Here is a 21,997-nt window from a genome sequence, read left to right as displayed (position 1 = left end):
GCACGCCTGTTCATCTCTGCATGTGTGTGCATGCACACTAGCTGCAGCATACATGTGGAGATCAAAGGCCAGCTCGTGGAAGCCATTTCTGTCCTGCTGCTATGTGCCTCTTGAGGCTTAGACTCTGGTGGGCAGGCTTGCTGGTATAGCCTGTTGCTGCTGAGCCAGCCTGCTGGGCCGTTTTAAGTTTCTAGAATATTCATCGTACACACCTTTTGTTAACTCTAGTCTTAAACCCAGCGTGGGTGTACCCCTGAGTCCCAGCTACTCCGGAAGCAGGGAGACTGCTTAAGCCCTGTCATTTAAAACAAGCCTGGCAACTCTCTCAAAGATGGAAAAATCCCATGTGTTTTATTCTTTAAATGCTGCATTAAGTGCAATTTTTTGGTTAATTTCACTTTTTGATTACTCATTGCTAGTGTGTAGAAATACAGTTGACTTTTGTGTTCCCGCAGCCTTGACGAACAAACCTGTTTGTTGTGATATATTCTGATCACACCCTGACACTCCTGAGACTGCCAATAAAGTTTACCTTGAATCAGAAGGTGGAGCCAGCTACTTGCTGATCAGAATCAGCCACAGAGGTTTTGGAGGACCCAGGACATATAGAGAGACACAGGAAGTAGTAGGAAGGGGTTTAGAAATATTCGAGGGGCCTTTTGGATTGAGGAAGGAGAGGAGATCACTGGTTGCTTCTCTGCTGCATCTCTGATCAGTCAGGTTTTTAACCTGGTATCTGACTCCCGAGTTTTATTTAATAATAGAACAATATAAGTAGTTGCTTCATCTATTGTTATATTTGGTTTCTAAGATTTCTGTATATAAAGCCAGGCTAGCTGCACACAGAAACAATTTTACTTCCTCCTTTCAATCTAGATGTCCTTAATTGTCCTAGCTTATACCTCAGTGTAGTGCTGTCTAGAGGAGGGAGTGTGAGGACCGTGTTTCTCTTTTTTGTCTTTCATTGTTACCTCTGATGTTAGCTGTCATGATTCGATTGTCATGGATAGATAGCTGTTACTAGAAATGCCAAAGACAGTCAACTTGACCAGTCTGGTGAGGGATGTAAGGTGAGTCTCTTGCCTAACCTTCCTCTGTAAGCCCCAGACCAGTGTGGGTTACATGAGACCCTGTCTTTAAAAAAATACATTAATGTTGGGCATGTGGTGTACACTTTTCTTTTTTCTCTTTCTTTCTTTCTTTCTTTCTTTCTTTCTTTCTTTCTTTCTTTCTTTCTTTCTTTCTTTCTTTCTTTCTTTCTTTCTTTCTTTCTTTCTTTCTTTCTTTCTTTCTTTCTTTCTTTCTTCTTTTTTTTTGAGACAGGGTTTCTCTGTGTAGTTTTGGTGCCTGTCCTGGATCTCACTCTGTAGACCAGGCTGGCCTCGAACTCACAGAGACCCGCCTGGCTCTGCCTCCTGAGTGCTGGGATTAAAGGCATGTGCCGCTGCCACCCGGCTTGAGACCCCGTCTTAAAGAAAGGAGAAATGGCCCTTCATCTAGTCCTGGCTGAACAGCCTTCCCTGCTCCAGGATTAAGGTCCACACGAGCACACCAGGTTCTAAAATGTTTTTATTTTTATTGTTTTCAGTTGTGTGTCTGTGTGTGGGAAATGTGCACACTATTGCAGATACCCACTGGGTCCAGACCTGTTGGACACCCCTGGAGCTGTGACGTGGGTGCTGGGGATTGAACCTGGGTCCTCTGGAAGTGCTCTTAACTGCTGAGCTATCTCTCTAGACCCCTAGGGCTTGCTGGTTTTTCCTGGCACCTCAGCCTCGCATCCCTCCCTTGTAGGGCTCACAGCTGAGTCCTTTGGGTTCATCAGCGTATCATCTAGGGAGCTGCTGCTTCCTGATGCACCCTCAGAGCAGCCGTTCCTCCCCTCCTCCCTGCCCCGCCATGCCCCTTCCTTCCTAGCACCCAGAGCTAGTCACAGTGGTCTTGTCAAGCTGTGGTATCATGCTGCCCTTTCGGGGCCACAGTCACAGTCAGTTAACCTGGTGGCTTTCCTAATGTGGCCAAGGACAGAGACCAGACTTGGGTTAGGAGAGAGAAAAAGTGAGACCTGAGTGTGGTGTCACGAGGAGGCATGGGTTCCACCTGCAAGCCCCGAGCTCTGCAGAAGTTCTCTGAACTCTGCCTGTTAGGATTCTTGGGTCTGCTTTGGTCTACAGAGTCTTCTGTGGGGGTTGGGACCAGTATGGAGGCTTCCTGCATGCAAGGCCTTGGCTCCCACCACCCATCTGTTCTTGTTTACAAATGGGGGAGGCAGGATGAGATGTGGGGACTGTGTACCCCAAGCTCAAATGCAGATGTTCTGGACTCTGTGCTGCCCATTCTGTGTGTCAGCGTATCCCTGGGTGCTTGCCCTGAGGACTGGACATATCCTATAAGTAACCCCTCTAACTTGGTGCAGTCCTGTGTCCAGGAGGTATGGGTGTGTGAGTGCCACGAATCCTATTTTCTTTTCCGAGCTGGTCTCAGCTTGGAGGGGTAAGCCTAGCTTGGAGAACAGCTCAGACTCAACAAGGGGCCCCAGAGAGGAGAGAGTCCTTTTCCTTTGATTGTTCTGGAAACCAAACCAAGAGGGGTTCTCAGCTCACGCTGCTGTCTGGCACTGCCCTCCACGAGGCTGGACTTCCCTGAAGCATGGCTTGTACCTGCTCTGTTTCTTTCTGTCATGACTTTGCCTGCTCCGCTGTCTACCAAAGGGCCCTCCTAGCTTGGCTGCCTACGGAAGGCGGAAGAGAGCCCTGCCAGAGAGGTAGGTGATCAGGCGCCTGAGGAAGGCCTCCAGCCTAAGAAATTCTCTAAGTTGAGCACGGCAAAGCCGTAAGGGTGGTGTGTGTGTGTGTGTGTGTGTGTGTGTGTGTGTGTGTGTGTGTGTGTGTTCTCCTGGCAACAAGTGTGTGCCTGTGACACGCTAACGCAGGCAACACATGTGTGCTGAGACAGGCACCTGGGCCCGAGAACAGTCGTCTGCTGTAGACACACACATTAACGCATGCACTGACCTCTTCAGATGGACGACTAGTACACACACTCCTCGGCTGATTTTGACATTAGATTAGGGTCCTTTCTGAGACAGGCCTGAGCTTGTCTTATTGTGTTAAGAGGCTGAGGCAGGAGGATTGCAGCTTGGGCCACATAGCTAAACCCCATCTTAAAGATCAGAAGTGGGTCTGGGAGAGTTTTGTTTCTGCCTGCGCAGGAAAGGGCTGGGGGAGACGCCGAAAGCCCCTGATGTCAAGGAATATTTCCACGGAGAACACCCCAGGCTCGACGTCTACCCCACCCAGCTTGGCCCCAGGCGCCAGCTCGTTATGGACTTGTCATCTGAGCCCAGGCAGAGCCGATGGTTTTGTAGGCTATTTTTAAGTCCTTGGACTGCACCCCACCCCCCAGTTCTACTACTGGTCACCTGCCCCTGCCTGCACCTCCTGGAATGCTGATTGGCAGTTAGGGCTGGGGTGGGGGCTGGGAAAACTGTTATAAAGCTGAAGGGGCTAAGCAAGCTGCTGTCACCTGGAGCGCCTCTGTCTCCTGCCACCATGAGCACCCACCGTGTGGTGATGGTTCGCCATGGTGAGAGCTCATGGAACCAAGAGAACCGTTTCTGTGGCTGGTTTGATGCAGAACTAAGTGAGAAGGGGGCTGAGGAGGCCAAGCGGGGGGGCAATGCCATCAAAGATGCCAAGATGGAGTTTGACATCTGCTACACATCGGTGCTCAAGCGGGCCATCCGTACCCTTTGGACCATCCTGGATGTTACGGACCAAATGTGGCTGCCTGTGGTGCGTACCTGGCACCTCAACGAGCGGCATTATGGGGGCCTCACCGGCCTCAATAAGGCGGAGACAGCTGCAAAGCACGGGGAGGAGCAGGTGAAGATCTGGAGGCGTTCCTTTGACACCCCGCCACCCCCGATGGATGAGAAACACCCCTACCACAATACCATCAGCAAGGTGGGCCAGGTGCTGGGAAGCTGCAGGGCTGGGAGCCTGGGTGGGAGGGCGACCCAGTGAGTCACCGCAAATGTCCCTGTGCCTCTCCCCAGGACCGGCGTTACGCCGATTTGAAGCCTGGGGAGCTGCCTACCTGTGAGAGCCTCAAGGACACCATTGCCCGGGCCCTGCCCTTCTGGAACGACGAGATAGTGCCTAAGATTAAGGCTGGCAAAAGAGTGCTTATTGCCGCCCATGGAAACAGCCTTCGCGGCATTGTGAAGCATCTAGAAGGTGAGGATCACCCTTAGGAAAGATGTGAGACAGAAAACAGTGAGGGCGACCACCCCGACTTGTTTCAGATACTTTACGTATGTGAGGGACTCAGGAATAGATTGAGGTTAAAAGTCGAGAGGGATTTTTGTTGATCCACTTCCAGCACATACTGGGCTATGATGGAGATGGCCAGTTTAGTCTGCACAGCTGAGCCACCCGCCCCACAGGAGCCGACTCGAGAGGAGGCTTGAGGCACCCACAGGGAAAGAGGGCCGGAGCTCGGTGCAGTCAGCCCCAAATGCTGCCATGCCGAACCCTAGACAGGCCACCTGAGTTGCTACAGAACTCTTGGCAAGGTGCTGCCGGCTTTTCTTTTTTTAATTGGAGGTCCTTTCGTCTCAGGTGGAGGCTACAACAAACAGCCCACCCACCTGCACAAAGCTGAACCCGTCTCCCTCCCCACTGCTTCTTTAGGCAAAAAGCAGTCTCAGTGCTGAGCTATGGAACTACTTAACAATCTTAGGCTTGTAGGGGGGGCTCCTACTCAAGAGCAAGGGGTGACAGACGGGTTTGGGGAGCCACGTGGGCACAGGGAGGTCACCAATTATGGCCCCAACTGGGTCTTGGACATCAGAAGTCTGTATTAGACTCTGGATGACCTTTAGGCTTGCTGGGATCCTAGGAAAGGAGCTGGGTGTGGCCCATTTCTCCAGCTCGCGGGGAGAGGTACGTGGGGAGTGCTCCTCCGGATGCCCCAGGAAACACTCCCAGGGCCTCCTGCTTGGCTGGGTCGGGTTGATAGCAACAGCAAAGGTTGAATTGCTATTCCAGGCAGGGGCTGCAGGAGCAGGCAGGGTCAGGTTTCCTGTTCCACCCCTGCTCAAAATTTAGAACCTCTAAAATGACACTCTTCCCAACCCTCTTTAGTCTGGCCAATTCACCCTGGGCTGAGAGCATGCGTAGTAGCACTCAGGTCACAGCTATTCAGGGGGATGTTGTCTTGCTGCCACGCTATTTCTGTATGCAGATCTGCTTTGACCTTTAGGCACACTTCTGTGGCCTTGCTCTCAGGGATGGGTTAACTGGCAGCACCCCAGTACCAAAGGTCATACTCTATGAATTGGGTGGAAGTGGCTAAGAACACTGTTCCTTTGCTCCAGGGATGTCAGATCAGGCTATCATGGAACTGAACCTGCCCACGGGAATCCCCATCGTGTATGAGCTGGACCAGGCGATGAAGCCTACCAAGCCCATGAGGTTCCTGGGAGACGAAGAGACAGTTCGCAAGGCCATGGAAGCTGTTGCTGCCCAGGGCAAGGCAAAGTGAGGGTGGACGTGGGCAATAAAGTTACTTCTGCAGTGCCAAGTGTAGCACGGCCAGGCCTGGTCTGCACAGCTCGACTCTTAGTCACGAGGACTCCCAGGTCCAGGGCTGCAGCTATCCCTAAGCCAACGTCAATGGAGGCACAAGTCCAGGATCCATCTCTGGCTATTTGGGGCTAAATCAGGACTCGGCATACCCTCTGTAGTGTGACCAATCCCCTGTGGTGACCCTGCAGCTCTAGAGTCACTTGGTTGTATTAGGGAGAAAAGCAATGTGACTTGGTCTTCTCCATGAGAAACAGGAAGTGTGACTCTTCACCAGCTTCCTTCAGGGTGGCTTTCTGCTATCCCTGTGACCTCTTAAATGGCATGCTAAATGTACCTCCCAGCAAGGACAAACCTATTGGACTAGGCCTCCAGACTAAGCTCATAGGGCCTTCATGGCCTACTGTGGTCACCACAAAGCCTAAGGACAGGCAGGAGATGGGGAGGCAGTAGGTTTGACCACAGCCTGGTGGATCCCCCTGGGCACCTCCACGCCAGGCTGCTAGTGGGTAAGTCTGGGAGTCAAGTACATCCACCCAGCATCTCCAGGCAGATGAGTGCTGGACCAACTGTGCAGCAGTGGCCTCTTCTAGAACTGAAATGCAGGAAGGCTCCGACATCAGTTACATCTTATCATTTATATACCCCGCCCCTCTTTTTGAGACTGAGACTATGCAGCTCGGGCTGTCCAGGAACTATAAAGACTAGGCTGGCTTTGAACTCACAGAGATGCACCTGCCTCTGCCTCCTGAGTGCTGGGGTTAAAGGCACATACCACCATGCCATTATAGGAGGCTAAACAGCCAGAGTCTGTCTGAGGGTACATAATGTATAAACACACATCTGCACACTCAGGTACAATGCAGAGACACCCCAGGTTGGGGTTTCTTCCCATTTAGATCAGAAGTGGGGCAGACGAGCTGTGGACCTCACTGCATTCTTAGTTATCGGACACAGATGGGCGGAGCCAGCAGACACTGAGTGAGCCATATGGTACATGTCATGTCTTTGATTTTTCACGTTCCCCGAGATGGGAGCTTGGTCATCCCATCCCTTCTTCCCGCAGCACAGACATGGGGACAGAAGTGGAGGGAGGGAGGGAAGCCCCCAGTAAGACAGCTTCCCTGCTGTCAAAACCGTCATGGTCTACTCTGACTTTGGTCAAGATTCCGCTAAAAGCAATTTTCTTAAGTTCATGATTCCCAAGGGCCTTTCTACACAGCTGTAGCTGCCACCCTCAGAAGCCACACAGAGAAAGGAAATGCAGATGTGGCCCCTGATGTCTCTGCTCTGACCCTCCCTTCTCAGTGCTGCCCTCCTTGGACAGAGGTCACCCAGGAGCTGGCCACAGGTTAAGCTTGGCTCAATACGCCATCCCCACTGGGGTCAAGTGTGAGTCGGTAGGAGGTCCTGGAGGCTGTGGTAAGCATTTGGGGGAGCAGTGGGATTCTGCTCCATCTGGGGTAACAGAGCACTCAAGGCAGAGGGAGCCTTGTCCGCACTGAAGTTCCATTCCTAGAAGAGTGCCACACAGTGACTCTTAGGCCTCTTCTTTTCACAACAAGGAAGCCACTTCCAGTAGAGAAGGAAGACAGGCCTCAGCCTCACTCTATGAGCTCCACGTAGTTGGCAGGAAACATGCCAAAGTGGCCATCAGGCCCATAGCCACGCCACCAGCCTTCATCAATGACCTCGATGCCAGTGATTAGGTTCTCAGGGTCAAAGGAGATCTCTGTGTCATCAGCTGCAGGAAAGGAAGCAGAGGGATGGCATCTCAGTGCCTTGCCACACCCCTCACCGGTCGGTCCCCAGGGAGCCCAGCCTTTCCTGCTCTAAAGCTCAGAGCCCTGCGTCCTCCTCAAAAACAGCCCACTGCCACCCAGCCTGACGGCACCAGGGTGACGGGAACTGCACAGCTTTCTACAGAGCACTCCTGTAAAAGGTAGATCCACAACCCCCCGCCCTCCCACCCCCTGAAGGCTGGGAGTCAACATCCAGGCCTCACTTGTCTGATCAGACCTGGAAGGTCTACAACAAGGACAGCCATAGGGATCCCTGCCAGTGGATGGAGGGCAGGTAACTGGAGGCACATGCTGTTTAGGACAGACGTACCAATGCCATGGGCATTCCCACTCCAGGGGGCCTTCCATCTCTTCTTTCAGACACCCTCGGGCCAACCCCCATAAAGCCCCTATACACATTCTTGATTCGTGACCTGTGATGGTCAGCTGGGGGAATCTCACCTGCCTGGTAGTCGTACAAGGCCCGGGCGCATAGCCCTTGCCCACTGATGCCCTGGCCCTGCATGTAGTTGTCAATGTGTACAGAGCCAGCCTCTTGCTGCTGTGCCTGTCAGAAGTGAGAAAGATGGCATTACCCCAGACTCAGCCTTCACCCGAGCTCAGATGAAGCTGGGAGTCGGGGGGGGGGGGGGGGGGGGAGAAGAAGGGCACAAAATGTAGGAGGGGGGGATCTTTGGGGCCAGGGCAATGCTGCCTGGTACACTTGCAGCACGCAGGGCTCTCATCCCAAAGGGAGCCCACAAATCCCTCCAGCCACGGACTGCAAGGAGCTCTCGGCATCTAACATCAACTACCCAGGAGCACTGGCCCACGCACCCTAAAGCACAGTGTGGCCCCAAGGCCAATGAGTCTACTAGCTGGCAGGTTGCTTGTCTACCATGCTCAAGGCCTTGGATTCTACCATCCATGCCACAAAACTAATCTACGCTGTTCATGGGGCAATGCCCTTACTCAGGAAGGCTGTGTCAAGAGGATCCCAGTTGAAGGCTACACAGTGAGACCCTGTCTGTAAAGGGCTGGAAAGATGGTTCAGTAGTTAAGAGCACTGGCCGCTCTTGCAGAGGGCGGCAGCTCACACTGTAACTCTAGGTGTACCTTCCGGCCTCCACAGGCACCCCACACAGGCACCCCACACACGCATGTACGCAGGCCCAACAACTCAGAAACAAACAGAAAAAACAAGCACCCCTAGCGCCCCAAAACGTGCCACAGGAAACTCAGGCCTGTCCCACGCTCCACCAGGAACCCACCAGTGGAGACCCCTCGTAGAGGGTGTCCTGCTCCGGAGGTTCTTCGTATGTGGCCTCCTCTTCTGTCTGGGCCGAAGACAGAGGGCTAGGTGCTGGCTCCTCACAGGCACCTGGGCAAAGGACAGAGCAGGACGTGACCACCTCCCTACAACAGCCCCCTCCTCAATCAGCATCCCCTCCAGGCTGGACAAGGTCGCAAAGGGCTTGCCTGCTCCGGGCCTTGAGACAGTGGGCGTTGGCTCTCTGCCATAGGCGGCTTCCGGCTGAGTGAGCTGCTTCTGCAGGAAGGGGCTCTTCAGCTTGCCTGAACGACCCAGAAAGTAAAAGTACCACGTGCATTACTTCGGATCTGACACCTGCAGTCTACAGCCCTGAAGCAGGGCCGTGGATAGCGCAGTCAAGACCCCAGGGTTCGGGGCTGTGTGGTAAAGCTGTGGGCAGCAGAGCCCTGATGTCCTTTAGGGGTCACTAATGCAGGACAAAAGGGCCACCCTTTAAAACACGCCTTGGAGGCCCCTGCATGGGCTTCCCCTCAGTCCACCCTGTTTTGTGGCCAGGCCCAGAGGTCTCACCTGGCTGAGAGCTGGAGAGAGAGGTGGTGGACATAGCCCTTTCCTTCTGCTTGAAAATCTCTCGTGGGTGTGGGGCCTGCTGCCCAGCAGACTCCTGGGAGAAACACAGAAGCATGCTTTGACCCCAGCGGTGAATGAGAACCCCACGGCTTCACACCTGACTGCCCCCACCTCAGAAAGCAGGCCCTCAACTCTGTGTGAGGTGTGTGTAGGGTGGGTGAGAATGGGGAACAGGAAGCCGAGGAGCTCACAGGGCCTCTCCTAAGATGGGAGGCTTCAAGCCAATGCCAAAAGCTTCTGTCCTGGCTCCCCCGCCCCCCACTGGTTCTCTGATGTGCACAGATGCGCCTCAGGTTGACTGTAGAGGTTAGAGGTCGGAGCTAAGCCTTTGTCTGAGAACAAGAGACTCCCACGACTCACCCACTGCTGCCTGCTCCTCGAGGCCACTTCCTGCTCCCGCTCACATGTCCTGCTGGAAGGACCGAGATTAGGAGGGCTGAGGCTTGTCAGCAGCCCCTCGTGCTGGTCCCTCAGCACTCCCGCCCCGGTGCATGATGGGCTAACCTGGGGGGTCCAGAGGACCTCTGCTGTTCCTGGTAGCGCTGCTCACGGCGGGCAGCCTCCTGCAGCTCCCGCTCCCGCCGCTCCTCCTCCAGCCGCTGCCGCTCCTCTTCAGCCCGCCGCTTCTCCTCGAGACGGCGGTTCTCCTCTTCCTTCTGCAGAGGGAGCTGGGCCCTCAGCCACGGGCAGCGCCCTCGGCCTCAAACCCCGGCCTCAAACCCCGCCAGGGACTGGGACACTACCGCCCATCATGCACCGGGACTTAACTCACACATGCCTTCAGTTTAACTAGTTACTGCCCAGGAGAGCGGCCGCCAGTGTGCCTGTCCCCACCACGACAGCACTCACCTCGGCTTTGGCCCAGAAGCTATCTTTGCCAACCCTCTTGATCTCAGACATGGCGTTGGTCTTCTGGTACACAGAACCCTAGAGAGGACACAGTACACGAGAGGTCTGGCCCCATGCGGACGGCCAGGCATGCGGTGGGGCAGGGAAAGGGAATTTGCCAGCTCTAGAAAGCAGGTGAAACCTATGAGGGCTGCACCTGGCAGGCCCAGGGGAGCCTGGCCTACCGCCCACAAGGAGACAAACCAAGATGTTCAGAAAAAAGTCTAGGGGCTGGGTGTGGCAGTACACACCTGCAGTCCCAGCACCCGGGAGGCCGAGGCAGAAGGATCTTGAGTTCAAGGCCAGCTTGGCCTACAGAGCAAGGCCCTGTCTCAAAAACAAAAAAAACAAAACAAAACAAAACAAAAAAAAAAAAAAAAAAAAACAGAACAAGTACTGGAAAGAGGGCCCAGCTGCCCAGGACTCCCATGGAGGAGCTGTCTGTAACTCAAGACACCTGAGGATCTGGTGCCCATTTCTGGCCTCTGCAAGCACAGTGCACATACATGTAGTGCACAGACATACATGCAGGCAAAACCCCATACACATTATACATAAAGATAAAAGACATCTTTAAAACAAGACAACAAAAGCCCTCAGAGACCATCCAGGAAGGACATGGCATCCTGAGAACACAGGGTGTGCATCCACATACATGTGTGTTTGAAGAGGCAACTGGTCCTCACCGACGGGGACAGGAAAGGGTTTTTATCCCAGACTCCTGGCAGTTCTAAAGCAGACTGCTCCTCAGACAGCTGACTGCTAAGGGCATCCAGAAGAATCACCATGGGTCCCAATTGTATGACTAAGAAGCGGTGTGCAGCCATGAGCTCTACATGATGTCGGAGTCACAGGCCTGTGTGGTTTCAGGCTCTGCACTAAAGCCACCAGAAGCTCTCCACAATGGCTACTACCAGGACCGTCTAAGTCACGCTGACGCCGCACCTCTGGGGTTATTAGACTATCACAGCTGTAGATTCACGGTTGCTGAAGAGCCTCTGCCACAGGCCGGCTCTAGAACAGCCAAGCTAGTGGCACTGGTGCCCATCAGGGCTTAGGACTACCATCTAAAGATGCCAGGCAGAAGGACGTAGTTACCCAGACACTAGAAGCTACATCTCTGGTCCCCTGCTCTCGGGCATGGAGAAAGGTCCATGTCAGGGCAGCACTCACCACTGGGGCCTGAGGGCCTGTATCCTGGAAGCAGCTGCTTTCCCTATGGAAGCTGTAGTTGGCCCCAGAGGCCTTGGCAACCTTCTCCATGATGCACTCAGGCTCCACATCCTCCTCAGCCCGAGCATTGATGGTCACATGGGCGCCCTAGAGCAGAAGCAGCACTTCAAACAGAAGCCTTGCGAGCTTTGGAGAGGACAGGCCGAACTCCTATCTGTCCATCTAGCAAAGGCCACCACTGCACCCAAGACTAGTGTCAGGAGACACCAAGGCTCAGCTCTCCCCGTGGATGCTACACAGCTCCTGCTGCAGTTCAACAGATGCTCAGGCACCTTCCATCTAGTCAATGAGAACTCGCTAGTTGTATTAGACTATACAGCTAATGTGCTTGGAAGTTCACCGAGTAACCCACAAGTACTAGGCAGCATGTGAGAATCTGGGTTTGCTCTCCACACTGCAAAAAATAATGTAAAACTTAATGAAAAAGTCTTCTTTTTTCATGGTGGAAGAACGAAGGTATGTCTAAAGCCATGTTGGCAGAAACAGAAATCAGTCTCAAGTCTCCTTGCCGGGAACCAAGGAAATGTAAAGTCAGCTGACAACTGAATTATAAATTAACTGTGGCAGAAGTGCCTCTGAAATTGCAAAGGATTACAGCTGCAGGATCGTGACACCAATGCTTGTGTAAATGGCCAGCAGAGGGATGCCCCAGAGGGACACACGGGGCAGGGGCATCGGGGCTTGTTCCTTCAAGTCCCGCTACTGCTGCTCACCTTTTCCCTGTTTTCTTTTTTAGTTTTATGAGACAAGGTCTCACTAGGTAGCCCTAGCAGGCCTCAAACTCAAAGAATCTGCCTGCCTCAGCCTCCTGAGGGCTGGGATTAAAGGGTGGGTCATTATGCCGGACACTGCTAAACCATTCAGACAGAGCAGTCAACAAAGCAGAACCCGGGGCTCAGCCCTGCCCACTGGGTCCGTGCTGGAGTGGTCCTTATTTGCCCCACTGAAGCCAGGCAGAGGTGGCTTTGCCCACGTCCTGCAGGCCAGCCAGAACATTAGTCATGGCCCTGCTCCCGACTCCAGCCCCCTTCCAGTTCACCTGTACTCAGGAATCTAGAGTACTGGACCCTGCAAGGCCCCGGCAGGGCTTGGCTCAGCCTCACCTTCAGGAAGTTGGCCATGGTGCTGACATGGTTGGCGCATGCTCCCTTCCGCACATCATTCACACCCTCGCCTGTCTGCAACACAAGCACAGACAGCGTGACCCAGGCCTCCTCCAAAGCCACTTCCTGGCCCACAATTCCTAGGAACCCAACAGTTTCCCTATCGCTCCTAAAAGATCCTCCCTCCCCCCCCTCCCCGCCAAAGCCAAAGCCATTCTCCATAATGAGTCACATAGATGAGATCAGTCCTCTTTTCCAAGGAGCTCAGGGTGTTCTTTGAGAAGCATGGCTGCTGGCTTCCCAAGTTGGGGGATTCCTCAAACACTCCTGGTCCCCAGCTAGGGGCATCTATCTACTCTGTTGGAGCTCCTATCTCTCTATTCCCAAGGCTCCTGAACCCCACCAAGGCCTCTCCTCCAGAGCCATCACAGGGCGGAGATTTTTCTTTCTTTTTAGATTTTCTTGTAATAATTTCTACTCCATCCTGCAGGAATCATTCTGAGCGTGGGGGGTGAATCCCAAGCAAAGCCATTTATTCCTCGGTTCACAATAAATGGACGGTCTACTCTGCTCATTCCCCCATTTTTAACTAACAGTTCTGTGACCTCCCGAGTGGTGCAGTCACACACTCTGTTCTCCGTGTGTCGGAGAGGAATCCACATACCCAGTTGATGAGGACAAACTTGGGCAGGCCAGAGTTGGGGTCCTTCACCCTGCAGAAGGCGTACATCACCTTCCCGCTGTTGAGTTCCTCCACCAGCTCCTCCAGGCCTCCCTCTGCAGAGTCACAGCGAGGCTCAGAGGCAGCCTCTGGCCCCACCCCCCACCCCAGTGCTCGCCCCACCTGCCGCAGAATCATTCTGGGAGCCAAGCTTAAAGTCAAACTCCTGAGGATGACTATGCAGCTTAGTGGCAGAGTGCCTGGCTTCGATCTCCAGCACCACAAAATAGTAAGCAATAAAGTAAACAAACATAAATCATCAGATTCTTGAGTCCCAATCTCACTCAGCTGACTCAGTAGAGCAGGAGGGACCCAAGAAAGTGCATTTCTGATGAGCATGTTAGGTGCCCGCCCCCACTTGACCCGCAATAGTTTGTTTTTGTTTTTTAAAACCACTTCTCCAAACTGAGAAGGAAATTAGAAATTAAAAAAAGCCTTTTTTACTATATTCACTTTTCTTTCGTTTTTGTTTTTGAGACAAGTCTCTCTGTATGGGCCCGGCTGTCTTGGAACTGTGAACTCAGAGATCCACCCACCTGCCTCTGTCTCCTGAGTGCTGGGGTTCCAGATGTGCACCTACTACACTAAAGGGAAGAGACCTGGGACAACAGGCCTACTAGTGTTCCCTTGTCAACAACTCCATGTCCACTCAGGCTCCAGGGCCACCAGAGGCAGACTTTTGGGAACATCCCAAAGACACAGTTAAAACCCTCACAGTCTGGTTGGGGTCAGGATGAGCTGCCCTAAGCCGTTCTCCCTGACACTGTGCCTGAGTCTTTAAACTTCCCGGGTCACGGCAGACGCTGGGTCAGCCATTTCAGCTGCAGGGGCCCACAGAACCCAGGGCACTCAGCATTCTGATGAGCAACAGTCCTGCTTTGTGCAGGCAGGAAGCTCCCACTGCTGATATCTGCAGTTCTCAGGCACCTACAAGGTCACGTGAGATGACCACCAATCGGTGGCGATTCTAGAAAGAGGATGCATCAGCAAGAACCGCTCACAGCAGAAAGGACTTTTCTATCAACAACAGTGACTAAAACCACACTCTCATTTGCTGGAGCAGAGGGCGTGTTCCAGGCACTCCCTTGAGCTGAGAGTGGAGAGTGGTCAGGTAGGCCCCCAAAGACAGTCATGCTAGGCCCGAGCATGGGAGAGTCAAGGGTTTCAACTCCAGGGCTGCCTTATACTTCAGGCATCTCTGGCTCAACTGAGTTGCCTGTTTCTCCCAGGGGTGGCCAAAAGCCAGTACTCTACAGACAAGGTCCCCATGACCACTTGCAGCAATACTGCCCCCCACCCCCCAAATGAGGGCCAGGCCCTTGCATGTAGTTGCCCAAGACCAGGGCAGGACAGAATCAGAGAACACGTTATGTGGGCCTTCACCTGCACCAGCTTGAAGACTGGCACCCACAATCTGCAGTGCCCTGGACAAGTGCTGCCCATAAGCTGGAGGGCGGACTGCTTCTTAAGACAGCAGCACTGGCCTGGCCTGGCCAAGGACAGCCAGAGAGGAATGCGTGTCATGGCTGACCTGACTCTGGTCCACACTCAGATCAGTAGTAGTCCCGAATGGAGCTAGCTCAGTAAAAGGTCTGCAGGAAAACTCCACTGGGGGAGGGGTCATTGTAGCTGAGCTGGAGAAAGGTGATGCCTGAGTCCCCTTCCTGCTCCTGTGATGGCTTAAATGTCAGCTCAGACAGCCCAGGGCTAGTCACCGTCTCGCTCTTTTGTGTCTCTCTTCTCTCCTGGTGCCGAGAGCCTGTTTGGGTTCATACTCACCCCCTGTGCCTGCCACACGGATGTCATTGCTGTTGCCTTCATAGGTAAAGAGAGCCCTGAAAGGAAACACAGGCGGGCTCAGTGGCCAGCACCCGGGGCTCGGTGTGCCTCACCGCACCTACCACGGCAGGCATGGGCTCCGCTGTGCCCTGCTCCGTCTTGCCACATGGGAGCTCAGCAGGCTCCTCTGAGGCCAGCTGGCCGCGGGACTCCCCTTGAGAGAAAGCCATGGGGACTGGGGAAGGACACACATACATCTATTTAGAGGAAGATTCGAGCTGCAGAGCTGTGTGCTCTTTCTACACACTCAAGAACAAAATACTCAGCTGGCTTGTGGGCGCATAAACTTCAAAAGGCAAAATATGTCTACATGTACCTGAATCCAAACAGCTAAAGGAGGAGAAGCAGGAAGGAGAAAGATGCTTTGGGTACTCCTGAGTGCATCGGCCCTGCTTCTATAGCCTGTGGGCGGGGCAGAGGTCTTCCTGTCTGGAGACTCTCCTGGCAAACATGCACTTTACTAGGCATATACAGCAACAGAAAACAGATGACATAATACTGAATCCCAGTTAAGACCACTGATCCAAGCTGGGCAGTGGTGGTGCATACCTTTGATCCCAGCAAACAGGAGGCAGAGGCAGGTGGATCTCTGTGAGTTCAAAGCCAGCCTGGTCTACAGTGGGAGTTCCAGAGCAGCCAGGGCTGTTACACAGAGAAACTCTGTCTTGAAAATCAAACAAACAGGGACTAGAGGGATGGCTCAGTAGTTAAGAGCACTGGCTGCTTTTCCAGAGGACCTGAGTTCAATTCCCAGCACCCACATGGTGGCTCACAATCAATCATTTACAGTGGGATCTGATGCCCTCTTCTACCATAAAGGTGTACATGCAGAGAGAGCACTCTGCATTTATTTATAAATCTCTCTCTCTCTCTCTCTCTCTCTCTCTCTCTCTCTCTCTCTCTCTCTCTCTCTCTCTCTCTCACTGATCTAGCAAGCCTCTAATGAACAGTTGCCCATAGGCATGTTTTCCATCCAGCAGAGCCTTACATCGACGTGGACACCAAGCTTGGTGTGTGGAACTATTCTTAAGACTCTGTAGATGACTTGAGCTCATAAACTGGCTCTCTAGCCGCAGTGAGGAAAGATGGTGAGTGTTTAGTCTGGGCTATGGAAGTCAACTGACCAGAATGGAGGAGAACAATCCTGAAGAGGTGCTTTCACACGGGCAAGCTGTACCTGAGGGTCACAACACTGGCCCTGACATTAGCACGAACACTTACAACCCCAGCAGGGCCGACAGACATGAGGTACAGGGACTGACCAGGTGACAGCAGATCTCTCTGCTGTCTCTCAGCCCGAGAGGCAGGCAGACAGAAGAGGTCGTCAATGCCATGGCAAGGGCATATCCTGAGAGTCAGTGAGAAAGACCCAGCAGGTAGGGCTGCAGACAGGTCACCAGGAAGGCGATGCTGCTTCCTAGAACAGAGGACTGCCCAGAGCACAGACCCAGTCCACAAGGACAATGACCTGGGAGGCACATTTGATATTCAGCCCGAATTGGTAGAGCTCTCTGGAAGGAACAAGTCCCTTCCTCTTGGTGATGAGCCTGGCTGTCAGGGCAGGGGGACTGGAAGAGGCGGCAGAGGACAGAAGGGATCTAGCAGGCAAACAAAGACCTGCTTGGTGTCTGGGGCGGAGAGGCCTCCAACCTCACACACTTTCTCCTGTGTTCTATTCGAAACTACCTTCAGGAATGTTTTTCCGTTCAAGCTAGGCACAGTGGCACATGCTTGGTAACCCCAGCACCAGGAGGCAGGGATGGAGGCAGAGGCAGGTAGATCCTAAGTTCAAGGCCAGCCTGGACTACATGGTAACATACTGGCTCAAATGAAACAGAAACCTATCAAGACTGAGGAAGTAGCTTGTTATGCAAAGTCTGAGGACCTGAGGGCCACCCCTCATTCCCATGAGAAAGCCAGGTACAGTGCTCATAACCCCTGTGCTGGGGAGACAGACAGACAGAACCTGGAGCTTCCTGGCCACCCAGTCTAGCAAAATTAGTGAGGAGGTGAATGAGACCCTCTCTCTCAAAAAACAGTAGGGCCAAAGAAAGCAGAACTTAGTGGCTAGAAAGAGCCCTGTCTGCTCTTGCTGAGGACCCAGGTTTGGTTCCCATCACTTATATGTGACTCACAACTATCTGTAAATTCAGTTTTAGGGGACCCACATCCTCTTCTGGCTTCCACAGGCACCAGGCATACACATGGTACACATACATGTAGACAAACACTCATACACACAAAATAAAAATAAATCTTAAAAAAAATAATAAAGTAAGGCAGATAGTGATTGAGGAAGACTGACATTGATCTCTGGCCTCCACACACACATTCATGTCCATTTGTACCTGTGAATGCACACACACACACACACACACACACACACACACACACACACACACACACTCCAGTTCAGAGGTTTTTTCTTACCTCCGACAAAGCTCCACCCTTCTTTCAAATCAATGTGAAGATGCACAGTGCACTGGGCTTTGAACAATAAGAAAGCATCTTATCATCCAGTCCCTCTCCAGATGTGTGTACGGATGACAGAGCTGCAGCTGTGAACGCTCCCTGGAAGGTCCTCCCCATGGAATTCACCCTCCGACAGACAGGAGAGACATTCATACACCCAATGCTAACCGGCTGTCAGGGAGTGAAGTATGCACAGGGTGAATTAGGAACCATAGGAGCACAGGTCACACCAAGCTCATTGGGGAGGAAGCTGAAACTAGACTACCAATGGGGAACTAAAGCTGTAGCTCTGACCTATAGTGTAAGCGTACCAGCTCTGTGTGGAGCCTTTTGTGACTACCAAACTGAAGATCATCTCTTTTTGACAGTCTACTTCTTTTTCTACATGGCTTAATCCATTCATCAAAAATGTAACAACTAATCACTGGGAACAGAAACAGGCCTACCCCACCACTTTAGGGAAGAGATAAAGAACACACAGACACACAGACACACAGACACACACACACACACTCACTCACTCACTCACTCTGTGAAGGTCTCCAGCAAGCATCTTATTTATATCACAAGGAAGTAAAACTGGGGGAGATGAGAAGGTGACTATATCTTCAGTTTTGGGGGACTCCACAACCTCTTCCAGACTCTGAAGGCACCATGCATATACATGGTCCACATATTAGGAATCCTGGAGGCCTCCTTGAGAAGACAACCTCAGTGCAGAGATATGAAGGACAAGAAGCCATCAAGTGATGTGGAAGAATGCTCCATTCATGGAAGCAGTAAGATAAAAGGCTGTGGTGAGGAACTAGCTTGCAATTTTGAGGAAGAGAAAGACTTCGGTACAAGGGTGGTCAACAGGTGTGGCCAGTGTAGCAAGCAGGAGGTGCAACAGGAACCAGGTCAGGCAGGGGAAGATTCTGGGCTTTACTCAAAGTGCAACAGGAAGCTAGTTATGGGCAGGGAAGTGAGATGGTTCAGATATTTTCTCAGCGAGTGGGGACCTGCCACACAATCTTGCTGAGTAACTACTGAAATGGCTATGGCAGTGAGGGTGGAGGCCAGAGGCTCGTTCAACTGGAGTGGCAGTCTGCAGGGCTGTAGGAACCCTGGCAGTGACATGGCTGTCGGGCAGATGAATCCTGTGTGAGGAAAGAGAAGGCTCTGCACCCTCAGAAGGGACAGCGAGTGGATGAGCCAGGGCAATGCCTGACCAAAGTGGAGCAGGTGATTCCAGCATGGGATGTAATGAGGGCTTGGGAAACAGAGGCAGGTGAGCTCAAGGCCAACCTGGTCTACACAGTGAGTTCCGGGCCAGCCAGAGCTACAGTGAGGCTTTGTCTCAAAAGCAACCAAGCTAGCTAGCTCAACGTAGCATGGGGGAGGATCACTGCTGGCTAGGCTGGGCGTATCACTCCCAGAGATGGTTTCTGAGAAGACTGAAGGGCAGGGAGATTGGAGAGATACAAAGCAGTAGAAAAGAAGAGATCACAGGACCACGCAATAGGGGAAGTCTCCATGGAAGACTCAACGGGGCAGACCCAGTATGATGCCCCTCAGTGCTGACCACAGGGTAGTGGCCATTCTACCAGAACTCCAAGGTGCAGTTTGTCTTCCCCAAAATTTGTTTACCTTAACCTGCCATACTCAACGTATTTCTCAGAAATACAAGCCCCATAAACTGACTAGTGGAAACAATTTAAGTAAGTGGGGAAAGTGAAAGAGAATTACTATACACAGGTATGCATAAAGCTGAAGGCGGGGGTGGGGGTGGGGGGGTGGAGTCGGGTATCAGCAGGGTCACTCCTGAAACTGCAGATCCAAGCTCCCAGTACTGTAAAGCCCGAGCAAACTGCAGGATGAAACCGAAACACTGACAGCCTAGCAGAGGATGTCCTGGGGTGGTGGAGCCTTTCTCAAACAGGTGACAGTATCCCGTTTTCAGTCTCCTTCCTATAATTCAGAAATGTGATCGAAGAGACCAGGGACTCAGACCACTGACATCTCTGACCGAACCTTCACTGTGAGCTCATGACCTCAACCCCACCGTCGCACCGCTTCCAAGGCCTATTCCTGAATCAGGGTTTAAAAGGCCAGGGAGCAGCTTCCGCCCTCTAAGGAGCTGGGGAGCTGCGCGGGACCCCTTTGTCCAGGGAAGCCCCAGAAAAGGCAAGAAGAGCCTGGCGGACAGCAATCCCAACCAGGCAGAAACCTCTAAGAGACTCCCAGGGAAGAACCGACCACTAGGCGGCAGAGGAAAGGTCTGGGGGTCTTCGCTGGGTCCGGCTGGGGGACAGCGGTGGCGAGGGCGGGGTAGCACCTCGCTAGAGTGCAGGGAGCCGGGCAGGTGATCCGGCAAGCCCACGGCCACGCCGCGCCCGGACCTTCCAGCTCCAGCGCCTCCCCGGACCCGCCTCGCTGCCTACCAGTCGGTCGGGGACTTCTCGGTGACTACGCGCACGTAGGCCTCCTGCAGCGCCGGCCCGTTCCGGCTCAGGTTCACCGCCATGGCACGCCCCACGCTCCCAGCGATGCCGCAGCCTCAGCTTTCCACCGGCCTCCGCAGACGACCGGAAGCTCCGCCCCGGGCGGCCGGAAGCCTTGCCTCGGACTGCGGAAGCCGCGCCCAGGAGGCCGGAAGCGGAAGTAGAGAACTTGCGAGCTAGTTTGCCGGTGGAATTAAGGTGGAGTGGCTGTTGGTGAATTAGAATCCAGGAGAGGCGGGCGGGTCCTTGTGTGCTCGTCTGCAGTCCCCAGGGCGCGACCTTGAGTCAGAGCACCGGGCTTATTCTTTTCTCATTCTTGTTTTGGTTAGTGTATTTTGAGAGCAAGTTTAGATTCCCAAGTCTCTCCAGACGTGTACTCCTGAACCTGTGGCGCACACCTTTAATCCCAGCACTCGGGAAGCAGAGGCAGGTGGATCTCCTAAATTCAGACTAGCTTGGTGTAGTGTACAGAGCAAGTTCCAGGACACCGAGAAACCCTGTCTGGGGACGCGGGGGTGGGGTGGGGGGAACTGAAAAAGAAAAAAGAAATTTAATCTGCGGTACCCGGCGTGGTGGTACGCGCCTGTGATCCTAGCACTCAGGAGGCAGAGGCAGAAACTTGAGTTCTAGGTCGGCTTGGGCATCATCTAGATCATCTAAAAGAAAAAAAATTAGCTCGATAGTGGGGTAATGAAGAGAAGGTTCGTTTTTTTGTGAACTCAACTTTTCTTCAAAAATAGTTGCCCGAACGTCCCTGTGATGGATCATAATCTGTAACTGTAAACTAAAATAAGCCCTTTCTTCTATAAATTGCTTTTTGTCAGGGTATTTTTATCACAGCAAGAGAAATGAAAGTAAAAGTTACTACATTTAAAATGTTGCAAGAATGGGGCGCTGGTGCTGTTTGTGGTGGTGCTGGTGCTGGTGCTGGTGGTTAAGAGCACTGGCTGCTCTTCCAGGAGACCCAGGTTCAATTCCCAGCACCGATACAGCAGCTCACAACCCTCTGTAACTCCAGTTCTAGTGTGCCCGAGGCCTCTTCTTGTCTCTGCTGATACAATGCATGGACGTGGTGCACTTACACAATCACACAAATATATAATAATAAGATGGGTGATGGGGAGGCAGAGGCAGGTAGGTCTCTATGAGTTTGAGGCCACCCTGGTCTACACAGTGAGTTTCTGGCTACAAGTGAGACCTTGTCTCAAAAAAGTATTAAAAAGAAACTTAAACTCCATTTAGCAAACCCAAATCTTCCAAGAGAGGTAACATATATTGTGTGTGGTACATGTACATGGGTGGGGGGGTATGCATACTTGTGTGCTTTGTGGAGGCCAGAGGACAATGTCAAGTGTCCTGCTCTTTCATTCTCCACCTTATTCCTTAGAGGCAGGTCTCTTACTGAACCTTGAGCTAGGCTGGTGACCAGCAAGTCATAGTGATCCTCCTATCTCTGCCTCCCCATAGTACTGAAGTTATAGATGTACAGAGCCAAACCCAGCTTTTTAAGCAGGTACTGGGTGTTTGGGCTCAGGTCTTCAAACTTGTGAAAAAGTGCTCTTTCCCATTGAGCCAGATCCTCAGCTCCAACAGGCATTTACTCTTCGCAGATCACTTAAGCCAGTGGTTCTCACCCTTCCTAACGCTGCAGCCCTTTAATACAGTTCCTCGTGTTGTGGTAGCCCCAACCATGAAATTATTTTGTTGCTACTTCATAACTGTATAATTTTTCCTACTCTTATGAATGGTAATGTAATTATCTGATGTGTGACCCCCAAAGGGTCTCTACCCACAGATTGAGAATCCCTGACTGAAACCCATGCATCTCCCTGATTGCTTACGGTCCTGGGAGGTAGGTGGGTCACATTGTTCCACATTTGGCTTTACAGGATCTGCTGCTCAGTTACTGACCTAGGTCTGGACGTGGGTGGCACATGACCAAACACACTATGGTTTATCTTCAAAATAAGGCTTTTCCAAAAGCCT

General features: G+C 52.6%; 2 protein-coding genes across 6 annotated transcripts; one reads left to right on the top strand and one right to left on the bottom strand.

Annotated features, from left to right (window-relative positions):
• Positions 1–3,453: 3,453 nt before the first annotated feature.
• On the top strand, positions 3,454–5,587 carry Pgam2 (phosphoglycerate mutase 2). Its single transcript, XM_006972985.3, has 3 exons — positions 3,454–3,965; positions 4,058–4,238; positions 5,381–5,587. Exons 1-3 carry the CDS (start codon positions 3,552–3,554, stop codon positions 5,545–5,547), a joined length of 762 nt encoding a protein of 253 aa, XP_006973047.1. The 5' UTR covers positions 3,454–3,551; the 3' UTR covers positions 5,548–5,587.
• Positions 5,588–6,207: 620 nt separating this feature from the next.
• Positions 6,208–20,128, bottom strand: Dbnl (drebrin like). Of its 5 annotated transcripts, none has more exons than XM_006972983.4 (13): positions 19,952–20,128; positions 14,997–15,052; positions 13,161–13,273; positions 12,497–12,571; positions 11,334–11,480; positions 10,122–10,199; positions 9,777–9,928; positions 9,633–9,684; positions 9,213–9,306; positions 8,849–8,944; positions 8,641–8,750; positions 7,832–7,937; positions 6,208–7,332 (listed from the first exon to the last, which is right to left on the bottom strand). In XM_006972983.4, exons 1-13 carry the CDS (start codon positions 20,032–20,034, stop codon positions 7,193–7,195), a joined length of 1,302 nt encoding a protein of 433 aa, XP_006973045.1. In that variant the 5' UTR covers positions 20,035–20,128; the 3' UTR covers positions 6,208–7,192. The 5 variants fall into 5 exon arrangements, with proteins under 5 accessions (XP_006973045.1, XP_006973046.1, XP_076402002.1 ...); XM_006972984.4 differs by having other exon boundaries at positions 9,633–9,681; positions 19,952–20,110; XM_076545887.1 differs by lacking the exon at positions 13,161–13,273 and having other exon boundaries at positions 9,633–9,681; positions 19,952–20,099.
• Between the last annotated feature and the right edge of the window lie 1,869 nt (positions 20,129–21,997).

This window comes from Peromyscus maniculatus, chromosome 10 (assembly GCF_049852395.1).
Source record: "Peromyscus maniculatus bairdii isolate BWxNUB_F1_BW_parent chromosome 10, HU_Pman_BW_mat_3.1, whole genome shotgun sequence".
Taxonomy (NCBI): domain Eukaryota; kingdom Metazoa; phylum Chordata; class Mammalia; order Rodentia; family Cricetidae; genus Peromyscus; species Peromyscus maniculatus.
This window is presented reverse-complemented; position numbering and strand designations above follow the sequence as displayed.

Coding starts and splice junctions, on each gene's coding strand:
- Pgam2 (XM_006972985.3), top strand. CDS start 3,552: ATGAGCACCCACCGTGTGGTGATGGTTCGCCATGGTGAGAGCTCATGG. Junction 3,966..4,057: donor ACCACAATACCATCAGCAAG/GTGGGCCAGGTG, acceptor GCCTCTCCCCAG/GACCGGCGTTACGCCGATTT. Junction 4,239..5,380: donor CATTGTGAAGCATCTAGAAG/GTGAGGATCACC, acceptor CCTTTGCTCCAG/GGATGTCAGATCAGGCTATC.
- Dbnl (XM_006972983.4), bottom strand. CDS start 20,034: ATGGCGGTGAACCTGAGCCGGAACGGGCCGGCGCTGCAGGAGGCCTAC. Junction 10,200..11,333: donor CAGGCCCTCAGGCCCCAGTG/GTGAGTGCTGCC, acceptor TGTCCTCTCTAG/GGTTCTGTGTACCAGAAGAC. Junction 9,307..9,632: donor CGAGGAGCAGGCAGCAGTGG/GTGAGTCGTGGG, acceptor TGTTTCTCCCAG/GAGTCTGCTGGGCAGCAGGC.